We start from the raw sequence: 10,215 nt of genomic DNA, 5'->3' as shown, positions 1-10,215 counted from the left end.
GCTGCCCCTGGCGGTGAGTGCCCGCCCGCTCCCTGCTCCTCCCTGGCTCACTGGTGGGCTGACCCACAGGTGGTCTGGGCACCGCCCGCCAAGGCACCTGGCAGCTGCCTGGGGCCCCAGAGCCAGCAAGCAGAGCCCAGCCTCGTAAAGACCCCACAGGTGTTGGTCCCCAAGGGAGACCACTCTGTTTCATCCTTCGGAAAAAACAAACCTGGCTGGGCAGCGATTTCAACAGTAAAGCAGCTGTGAGTTCCCTCTTCTCTGCTGAGGAGTCAAGAGCAGATGGTCGGGGGGCCGTGCCCGGGTGGGCACACGGCTCCTGAGCCTCCTCCCACCCCAAGGGCCCAGCTGGGCAGCCCTTGGGTCCCCGCACACCCCCGACCTCTGGTGGGCTAGTCTGGGTCCTAGGCGTCAGGCCCCAGCCTTTGTAGTGGCCACCCTCCACTCGTTATATGGGGCCCAAAGGGAGGGTGAGCCTGAGGTGGCCGCTGTCCCCAGGCCACCTGCGCGCTGCACGAGGTCATGTCTGCTCCGGCGTCTGGGCCTGCGGTGACCGAGCTCTACCCCCAGCTGTTTGCTGGGCTGCTGCTGCGTGTCAGCTGCACGGTGGGCGTCCAGCTGCCCCGGAACCTGCAGGCCAAGGAGCGGAGGGCCAGCAGCTCAGCGCTGGCCTCCAGGACCCTCGATCCCTGCAGGTAACAGGTCCTCAGCTCCTGCCCAAGCGCTTCCTGTGAGCACAGAGCGCATGGTGAGCGCGCCGCACTGGGGTGCCCTGGTGTGTGCGCGCGCCAGGCCGCGGGGGAGAGCTTGTGCCTGGGAGCCGTGTCTCCCTGGTGACACACTGTCCTGGGAATGCAGCTTCCAGGCTGTCCCTCCTCCTCTCCTCGGAAAAGCTTGGGATGGGGACTGTCTGGGATGCGCTGCAGTCCCTGGGGACCGGCAGGCAGGTGCAGAGGGCGCCTCCTTCGGGAAGGGTTTGGGGTGCTGTGGGGCCTGCAGGAAGCCACTCCTCCAGCACAGCCTTTTCAGCCCCGTCCTCCGCCCCCCACCCCCCTCCAGCAGAAGCTCTGCAGGAGCCTGGCTGCCCCCAGCTTCAGCTTGTGCAGCCGCTTCCCACCCCCTTGCATGGGCCGCGGGTCCTGTGGTCTCTGCCGAGAAGGCGTTGGCCCTGGCAGGAGACTGGGCACAGGCGAGGTCAGGCTGCTCGCTGAGGGTGGGTCACTGAGCTCAGCAGTCTGGGTGTCTGCCTGCCCGTCTTGGTCCCTGAGGCCACTACCAGGCCCAACACAGTGGCCCCTCAGGGCTCCAAACAGCTACCTTGGGCCACAAGGTGAGCACGGAGCTGAGTGGCCGGGAGCCCGGGCCACCTCCTTATGCGTCCCAGGTGTCGGGTTGGATGTGCCCCTTGGCTGGGGCGCACGGGAACAGTGTCACCACCCTGCCCCCACTGCAGGCTGCTCTGCCACAGGACCAGCTCGTAAAGCCTCGCAGAGGCTGTGTGCCAGGGCCTGCCCAGCTCAGCAAGGCCAAGTGGAAAATGTGAACGGACCAGAGGACACTAACCCAGCGAGCTCAGGGCCTGGCACGCCGGACGCTGCCCCACGGCTGGGAGCTGTGGGGGCTGCAGGCTGCAGGCCACACACCCCACCCCAGGGGCCCCTGGGCTGCCACCCCTGAGCTGGGACAGGAGCAGAGCCAGGCACAGGTCTTGGCTCTGATGGAGGCTGTCAGCCTGGGAGTCAGACCCTTGCAAATGCCACATCCACAGAAATTCCGGGCAGCAGGCACCGGCAGGGAGGCACCCTCCCTGAAATTGTCCACATCCTCCCAGGCCAGACCGACGCCTTCATTTGTTGCAGCCGAGAGCTGCCCAGAGCGCTGGTCTCAGCCTGGAGCAGGGTGAGGGGCTGGCCCTGCGTCTGCCCAGTGACCCTGGTGGCCGGTGAGGGAGGCCCCACCCATGACTGGGCTCCACTGGACTCCAGGCTCCAGGGACAGCAAAGGGGAGAGCAGGAGTCGCCTTCCAGTGCTTTCTCTCCGCTGGCCCCTGGGTGGGTGCCTGCCCTTAGGCCAGGAGCTCCCAGGGAGGGTGCCTCTTAGACACACCTCCGCGGGCCAGTGTGAGGGACCACTGTGCAGGGGAGGGGTCAGAGTGGGAGGAGGGGCTCCCTGTGTGGTTCTGAGGACCCTGCCAAGCTGCCTGTGGATCACAGGCTTTACTGGGAGGCTCTGCAGGTGCAGGCCCCCTGCTCTCCCCCGACCCTGAACTGAACGCTTCTGCCTGAGCTGGGGGCTTATCCCAGCAAGAGGGACGACAGTAGATTCCAGCCGGGCCCTGTGGGCCTGTCCCTCCTGCGGGGCTCTGGTTGGGACAGCAGGTAAGGCCCACACCTACCATCTGCCGACTGGCCAAGCGGGTGGACAGCACTGGGCATTTCCTAGGAGCTGCTCCGGCTCCTGGCGGCCATGTGTCCTCAGAGCAAGCAGGTTCTCTCCATCACTTGCACAGCAGCCCAGCTGATACCTGGGAGTGGACTGGGCTCTAACTGTTGCCCCTTCCTGCAGGATGTGGGGGCCCCTGAGGGGGAAGGCTGTGCACATGGGAAAGACAAGGCTTGAGGTGCAGGAACAACTCTGAGGGTCCAGGCTCAGGAGTGGGGGGCAGCAGTTTTCACTGAGGACCTGAGCCGCCTGGCTGTGCCTAGTGGGGAGGGGGAGCTGGCGGGGTGTGGGCTGCACAGCCCTGGGACTTGTATACGTGTGTGGGTGCAGGCTGAGTGCAGCTGCCTGTCCCCCCAGCACTGCAGTGGATGCTCTGCGGGCCGTGCTGCTGCGGGGCGGCAGCGAGGACGTGGTGCAGCGTGTGGAGCTGGAGGGAGCCTGGGAACTGCTGAGCACCTCCGCAGGGCATGAGGATGGAGTGGCCCGGCTAGCCAGGTGAGCACTGTGGGCAGCCCCTGTTGAGGCAATGGCTAGGGGCCCTGGGACCCACAGGGAGGCACCCGTGAGGCCCCCTAGTGGTAGAGCTTCCTGAGTGCTCAGCCTGAGAGCAGGTACCCCTGAGGGCTGCACCCGTGCGGGGTGGGGGTGGGGATGGGGAAGCATAAAGACAGCTGTGCACATCAGGTTGGGGAGAGGAGCCCCCATGGAGCCTGGTGAGGTGGCTAGGAGGGGCATGTCTGAGTGGGAGGGTAGGAAGAACCTGGCAGGGGGCACAGGTTCATGGGACCGAGGGCTCTGATGTGGAAGAGGCCTCCCCCATTCCATGGGAGAGTTGGCCTAGGATGGGCTCCGGGTTGGCCCAACCCCACCGTTGCATGGCATGGCCTCCTCCCCCAGTGCCATGGCAAAGTTTGCAGGCCCCCGGCTGCCCCTGGTGATGAAGGCGCTGCTGGGCGCACAGAGCAGTGTGTACGAGGCCCAGAGGGTCACCTCCACAGCCTTCCTGGCCGAGGTAGGTGCTGCTTGCTCTGATGGCTACCAGGGCCCTGTAGGGAGGGCAGCCCCCACAGGCTGGCACTGACCTGGCTTTGCCCAGCCCGCAGGGCCACGCCTGGTGCCACCCCTGCTCTGTGCCAGTAGCACCAACAGTGCTGACAACTTGCCCAGGCCACGCCATGGGGCCGGGTGGGCTGGAGCCAGAAGGTGGGCAGGAGGACAAGGGGAGGCCTTTAGCCTAGCTTGGCCCTTAGCTGACCTTTGCAGCATCCATCTCACAGTGGCCTGGGACTCGGCTGCCCAGTGTACTGGGGAGCGTTGGGGAGGGAGCTGTTGGGTGCTTGGTGCAGCCCTGAAGGGTCAGGCCAGGGAGTGAGGCCCTGGGAAGAGGTCACGCTCCCCTGCCTCCAGCTGCTCACCAGCAATGTAGTGAATGACCTGATGCTCCTGGAGTCGCTGCTGGACAACCTGGCCGCCCGGCAGAAGGACCCGTGTGCCAGTGTGCGGCGGCTGGTGCTCCGCGGCCTGGCCAACCTCGCCTCCGGCTCCCCCGATAAGGTGAGTTGCCCGCCAGCCCCTGGGGTCGACTGAGGGACAGTGGAGCTGTGGTCCGGGAGACCCAGGCAGATGTGGGGGGTGTGTGTGGAGACTGCCTGGTGCACGGGGTCTAGAGATTCTGTGAACTGTGTGACAGGCCTCGGGGCTTGGTGACCTGGGGACACAGCTGAGTGCAGGGCGTCCCCAGGTGCGGGCCCACGGCCCCCAGCTCCTGACAGCCATGATCAGCGGGCTGGACGACGGGGACGGCCCGCACAGCCTGGTGGCCCTGGAGGCCATGGCAGGCCTGGCCAAGCTGCTGGGCCTGGTGGAGCCCGAGGACCTGCGCGCGGTGCTGCTGCACACGGCCATCCGTATCCGGCCCTTCTTCGACAGTGTAGGTGGGCGGGGACGGGGAGGGAACCCACTCCCAGCCAGGCACCTGCTCCCGGCCCTCCTGCCTCTTGAGCTTCATCTCCTGCCCCACCTGCTCCCTGGGTCACCCTGGCTCCCTCCCAGAGCGTGGATGTGGCCTGGGAGGCCCTATGTTCTGCTGGCATGGCCCCACCTCTGCTCCCGGTGTCCGCCCGTCAGGCCCCTGGCAGCCGGGCAGCACCCACAGCACAAGGACAAGGATGTGGAGGGGAAGGGCCCAGGGCTCGGTGCTGTGGTTGGCAGGGCTGAGAGTGCCCGGGGGTGACACCTATGTCCCCGCAGGAGAAGATGGAGTTCCGCTCTGTGTCCATTCGCCTCTTTGGGCACCTCAACAAGGCCTGCCATGGGTCCTGTGAGGACGTCTTCCTGGAGCAGGTGGTGGGGGGGCTGGTGCCCCTGCTGCTGCATCTGCGGGACCCCCAGGCCTCTGTGGCTGCTGTGAGTGGCCGGCAGGGGAGGGGAGAGCCAGGTGGGGCTGGGATGGGCAGGACACTGAGTGCTGCCCCGCAGGCCTGCAGGTTTGCCCTGCGCATGTGCGGCCCCAACCTGGAGTGTGAGGAGCTGGCCGACGTCTTCCAGAAGCACCTGCAGGACGGCCATGGCCTGCACTTTGGGGAGTTCCTCAATGCCGCCTGCAAGCACCTGGTGAGGGGGTGGGGGTGGGAGGTGTGAACTGCGTGGGTGTGACCGTGTGGGGTGCGCCTGACTGGCTGGCCGGCCTCTGCAGATGTGCTACTTCCCGGACCTGCTGGGCCGCCTGGTGAGCACCAGCCTGTTCTACTTCAAGAGCAGCTGGGAGGACGTCCGAGCGGCTGCCCCCATGCTCACAGGTGGGTGTCGTCCTCTCTGCCCCTCCCCAGAGCCTGCTCCTCCCCCTGACCCCAGCCCCTGCCCACAGGGTTCCTGGTGCTGCATGTGGAGCCCCAGCAGCAGTCGCAGGTGGACCTGGAACAGCTCACTGCCGGTGAGCAGCACCCCCTCCCCCGCCAGGTTAGGGCCCAGGGGCCCCCTGCCACCCCCACCTGTCTGGCTGCACAGGGCTCCCACTGACCCTGTGGGCACCAGGGGGGACTAAGTGATTTTCCTGGATTTCAAGGATTTTTTCCCTGTCACTGGTGACCTCATCGTCTCTAGTAATTCACGGAAACTTCTTAACTGTTCCAAAAGAGCTTAAAAAACACTAAAAAAGGAAAAACTATCTTTCCGTTGGCTCCTGATCCCTCCCAGCAGAGGCTTGTCTTAGGAGGGTGGTAGGCGGGTGGCCCCACGCACCGGGTGGGGAGGGCTCCATGGGGTCCTGCGCCAGGAAGGGGGTGGGACAAGTCCTAGCACTGCCTGAGTGGGTCCCTGGCTCAGAGTCAGTTCTTGAAGGGCCACGGAGGCGCCCCAATGTAGCTCCCTGTCCCCCAGCCCTGCAGCTCCTACTCAAGGACCCAGCCCCCAAGGTGCGAGTGAAAGCTGCGGAGACTCTGGGCCGCCTGGTGAAGTTCGCCTGAGGCTCCGGCGTGCTGCCCCGACAAGCAGCACCGCCAGGGCTGGCCTGGGCCTCAGAGCGCCTGCCCCGGCCACACGGGACCAAGCAGGGCGGGCAGTCTGTGCACCCCCCGCCCCGCCCCCCGCTTCCAATAAAGCTGTTCACGCCTCAGCAGGTGACCAGGGGTGCGATGTGTGGCTTTTCCTTGTGGGACAGGCCAGCTGGTCCCCCCCTGGGAAGACTGTGTGAGGCGTGGGGGTCGCTAGTCAGGAACTCAAATGCAAGGCCACACCACCGGTCCGGGGAGAAGCATCTCTATTGAGGGTTCTGAGCTGGTGCCGGGTGGAACCGGCACCGGCAGGGCTTCTAGGAGAAGAGGCGGATGGTGCCATCGGCCCCTGCGGAGAAGACCCACGGCTGGGTGGGGTGGAAAGCAACATCCAGCACGCCCAGGTCTCGGGTCAGCGTGTGTCCCCTCAGCACCTTCACCGGCACCAGCAGGGGGTTCTGCAGCAGGTCACTGTGGGAGAGGGGAGGGTTCAGACAGGGGCAGTCCCCTGGGGGGCAGTCCCCTGGGGAGACCGTCGTCAGCACTCACTTGTACACCATCCCATGGCAGACAATGACACTGCCGTCGTCAGAGCCGGATGCAAAGAGCGGATACCGGGGGTGGAAGGCCACTGCCCGCAGGGCCTTCTTGTGGTGCCTGGAAAGGGGACCTGATTGAGGGCAGGCCAGGGAAGGGGGTGTGGGGGACGGCCCAGCGGATGACAGCCTCCCGCTCATGCACGCATACACACGCACACGCGAGCACAGGGCCTCACCTCAGCACTCGGTAAGGCTTGGTGGAAAGGTCCAGGTCAAACCACACCAGCTTGCTGTCGTAGCTGCCGCAGATGAGGTTGTCACCTGGGAGCAGACATGGAGGTGGGAACCTGGTGCCTGGTCATGCCACCCAAAGGGTGCGTCCCCCATGCCCCACACCCCTCACCTGCAGGGTGCACAGCCATGCTGGACACCCACTTGCAGTTGGGCATCAGCTTCTTGGTGAGCTCCTGGCGCAGCAGGTGGTACAAGCGGACGCTGCGCTGGGAGGCCACCAGCAGGAAGGGCCGGACGGGGTGGAAGGCCACGCGCTGTACCTGCCCGTGGCTGCGGCGGAAGGGGCTCTGGCTGCGGCGGCGGCTCAGCTGGTGGATCAGCACTTGGGTGTGGCCCTGGGTGGCCAGCACCACGGCCATGTAGTCCCCACGCCCATGCCAGGTCACCTGGGTCACCGGCTGCAGGAGGTGAGGTTGGCTGAGCAGGCCCTCCTCTGCCCCCCACAACCCCACACCCCACGCCCCTCATCCTCCCATGCCCCACACGTGGCTGTGGCAGATGCGCAGCCTCAAGCCCCCCTGGCGCTCCTCCTCTGAGGCTTCCAGCCAGCGGGCGGGCTGCAGGGCAGGTTCCTCAGGTGGGGTGAAGGTGCCCAGCAGCTGGTCCGTGCTGCCCACTACCAGCCGGTCCCCCAGGGCTGGGTTCAACAGCAGCACCGTGTCCTCCCTGCAGGCAGAGCCGAGTGTGGCCACTCAGACAGGCAGTCCCTGCTGCCCACCCCCTTTCCCCACCCAGCCTCGCACTTACACAGCCACGGCCACCAGGCAGATGGTGGGGTTGGGGTTCCACGACACACTCTTCACCACGCCCCCCACGGGCACAGTCCTCATGCAGCGGGCAGTAGCTACCTCCCAGAGCCGCACGGAGCCATCATCTGAGCCTGGACACAGCAGATAGGCCCTCAGCACCCACCCTCCCAACCAGGCCCCCATGTTGGGGTTCCCCCACTTTAGGCCCACCTGAAGCCAGCCACTGGCCCCCTGGGGAGACACTCAGGCAGCGGACGAGGTCGTTGTGGCCCCTGTAGACCTGCAGAGAAGGGGCAGTGAGGACATGGACAGCTCCCAGGAGTGTGCTCCCCCCGCCCCCTGCTTACCAGGGCCTGGCATGTGGGGAAAGGCTGCAGGTCCCGGGGGCGAGGCAGTTTGGGGATGAGGTCTTCAGGGTCCACATTCACCTGAGGCAGGGAAGCACGCGGTCATCTTGTGTCCCTCCCCTCCCCAGACGCCCCCACCCAAGAATCCTGCCGCCGTGTACCCTCATCTTGCGCTGCCGCGGGCACAGATAGAGATCCAGGCAGCGCTCAAAGCGCTCATGGATGAAGCGGCCATAGGCGGGCACGGCTCGGAGGCTTGGGAACTTGCGTGGCAGGAAGTTGAGCTTCCGCTCACTGGGCTCCTGCTGCTCCCAGGCCAGGCTCTGTGGACACAGAGAGGGGGGTGAGCTGGGGCCAGGGCCCAGGACACACAAACCCCACCTGAGCCAGACCCACCTCCTCCTCGCTGGGCAGGTATTCGGGGGGCGGGTTGTAGGACTCGGCATGGCCCGGTAGGGCCAGCTTGGGCGCCGGCACATGCATCTTGTGACGTCCCAGCACGGCATTGGGGTCCTCCTGAGCCCATAGGTCATAGAAGCTGGGGGCAGGGTCACGGGGCCGGCGAGGCTGGATCCAGCCCATCTTGATCGCGTGCACCATGCGCGACACCTGCAGACAGATGTGGTCAGGGCAGGGCAGGGCAGGCAGTGTGGCCGCACCTGGAGGAGGGCACCCACCTTTTCCTTCTCCACCAGGGACGGGATGAAGCTGCGCTTGTCGGCGGGGCGGTTGGTCACAGGGTGGATCATGAGGTCCCCACTGAAGAAGTCCACAGCCGGCTGGGGAGACGAGCACAGGCTGTGGCCAGGTCCCTGCAGTGTCCCAGCCCCGGGGCCAGCCACAGCCACCTACCTCATACGGGTCAAAGCTCGCATCCCCAAACTGGCCCCTCTGCAGCCGCTGTACCAGGGCCACCTGCTCATCTGTCAGCCGCACGTCGTGCCCCGTCATCCGGTCCTGCACTGTGCGCCTGGGGGACCACCCATCAGAGCCCAGCTCCCAGCCCCCATCCCTCATTACCCATCCTGCCCCCCAGGCTCACCAGTAATCAGGGTCATCCATCTTATCCAGAAACTGGTCCAGCTCATCGCGGGTTCGCACGGGCTTATAGATGCGCCTGCCATCCAGGTCATAGCCCACGTGTGGGAAGTCATCGTACCACTGCAGGGGCACGTTGCCCACCGTGTTCCGCACGTCCTAGGGCAGCAGGCAGCAGGTCAGCACTGCAAAGCCATCGTGCCACTTCCCCCGCCCTTTTCAAGCCCCTCAGAGACGGGGGGTGGGGGGGGCGAGAGCCAGGGGACAGGCCTCAAGGCAGGACCAGGCACCCCGACACGTGCCTGCCCTGGGCGTGACGTGGCACAGGGGCCAGGCTGCCCCCCTTCAGCCCAGAGGCTCCGGAGCTGCACCTCACATTTTCCACTGAAGTGGTGCCGACCCTGAGCCCCCCCGGATTCCCTGGCCAAGGCTCTGGAGCCACAGACAAGGGTGAGCTCATCGCGTGGGCTCCCTCCCCTGGCAGGGCCTTAAGCAAAAATGGGCAGCCACAGGCAGGGAAGACCCCGCCAAGCCCTCCAAGGGGAGGCAGAGGCCACTGCATGCTGCCTAAAGGCATGCAAAGACCCCCCAGTTACCCCCATCCTGTCCGCCACCCCCTATGGGCAGAGCAGCCGCATTCCTGGACACACATTCCTGGTCGAGGCCCCTGCCAGCCACCACCCTCCCTCCACCCAGCACCGAGACTGCTGCCCAGGCGCCGCTTCCTGCAACAGTAGCCACAGGGGGAGGGGCCCGGAGGAGAGTGAGCCCAGCTGGGAGCCCAGGCCTTTGCAGGACAGAACCCTCTGCACCTGCCCACTGGCCTTAGCACTCCCAGCACGGGCACCCGTGTGCCCGCTCAGTGCCAGGAGCGCCTTCCTTCTCTGCACAGGGTGGGGCCTCCAGTGCACAGCCATTTCTGAACTGGACAGATGGGGGGGGGGGCAGATCTAGGGGCAGGGGGTGTGGAGGGGCATTTGGAGGCTTCTCCAGAGAGGCCTGAGCCAGGAAAGGGGGTGGTTTCCAGGGAGAAGACACAGCTGTGCCAGACCTGGAGGGTACAGCTGATGCCAGGTGGGGGCAGGTGCAGAGGAGGCTGTGTGCCACCAGGGGACCCCACGTGTAAACGTTAGGGGGCGTTGCAGGAACTGGGGCTGAACTGTAGCTCCTCAATAATCCTCTGTGCCCCCCCCCGCCCCCGCACTCCTGGCACAAAAGGCCCAAGTGTACATGGGAGGGAGAGGCAGACAGGGTGTGGCCGGGCGCCGGGGGCCAGAGGAAAAGGCTGGGGTCGTGGGTCCCCCTTTGACCCTCC

The 10,215-nt window shown here is 66.0% G+C and overlaps 2 protein-coding genes across 2 annotated transcripts in view; one reads left to right on the top strand and one right to left on the bottom strand.

Annotated features, from left to right (window-relative positions):
- MROH1 (maestro heat like repeat family member 1) overlaps positions 1–6,058 on the top strand; it is a 35,446-nt gene extending 29,388 nt beyond the window's left edge. Inside the window, exons 34-44 of the mRNA XM_006775165.2 lie at positions 4–13; positions 499–695; positions 2,800–2,937; positions 3,340–3,454; positions 3,850–3,996; positions 4,184–4,372; positions 4,693–4,848; positions 4,921–5,055; positions 5,138–5,240; positions 5,309–5,374; positions 5,821–6,058. Of these exons, the coding sequence (XP_006775228.1) occupies positions 4–13; positions 499–695; positions 2,800–2,937; positions 3,340–3,454; positions 3,850–3,996; positions 4,184–4,372; positions 4,693–4,848; positions 4,921–5,055; positions 5,138–5,240; positions 5,309–5,374; positions 5,821–5,906 (1,342 nt within the window). The 3' untranslated portion in view covers positions 5,907–6,058. The remainder of the gene's footprint in view (positions 1–3; positions 14–498; positions 696–2,799; positions 2,938–3,339; positions 3,455–3,849; positions 3,997–4,183; positions 4,373–4,692; positions 4,849–4,920; positions 5,056–5,137; positions 5,241–5,308; positions 5,375–5,820) is intronic.
- Positions 6,059–6,182: 124 nt separating this feature from the next.
- BOP1 (block of proliferation 1) overlaps positions 6,183–10,215 on the bottom strand; it is a 36,310-nt gene continuing 32,277 nt past the window's right edge. Inside the window, exons 4-16 of the mRNA XM_015571376.1 lie at positions 8,905–9,059; positions 8,715–8,832; positions 8,540–8,641; positions 8,259–8,471; positions 8,024–8,185; positions 7,863–7,943; positions 7,726–7,795; positions 7,514–7,646; positions 7,252–7,432; positions 6,876–7,164; positions 6,709–6,793; positions 6,483–6,590; positions 6,183–6,404 (exon numbers count right to left, since the gene is read on the bottom strand). Coding sequence (XP_015426862.1) covers positions 6,251–6,404; positions 6,483–6,590; positions 6,709–6,793; positions 6,876–7,164; positions 7,252–7,432; positions 7,514–7,646; positions 7,726–7,795; positions 7,863–7,943; positions 8,024–8,185; positions 8,259–8,471; positions 8,540–8,641; positions 8,715–8,832; positions 8,905–9,059 — 1,851 coding nt within the window. The 3' untranslated portion in view covers positions 6,183–6,250. The remainder of the gene's footprint in view (positions 6,405–6,482; positions 6,591–6,708; positions 6,794–6,875; positions 7,165–7,251; positions 7,433–7,513; positions 7,647–7,725; positions 7,796–7,862; positions 7,944–8,023; positions 8,186–8,258; positions 8,472–8,539; positions 8,642–8,714; positions 8,833–8,904; positions 9,060–10,215) is intronic.

Source organism: Myotis davidii, unplaced genomic scaffold, assembly GCF_000327345.1.
Source record: "Myotis davidii unplaced genomic scaffold, ASM32734v1 scaffold1509, whole genome shotgun sequence".
NCBI lineage: Eukaryota > Metazoa > Chordata > Mammalia > Chiroptera > Vespertilionidae > Myotis > Myotis davidii.
The sequence above is the reverse complement of the archived record's forward strand: the minus strand, read 5'-3'. Positions and strand labels throughout refer to the sequence as shown.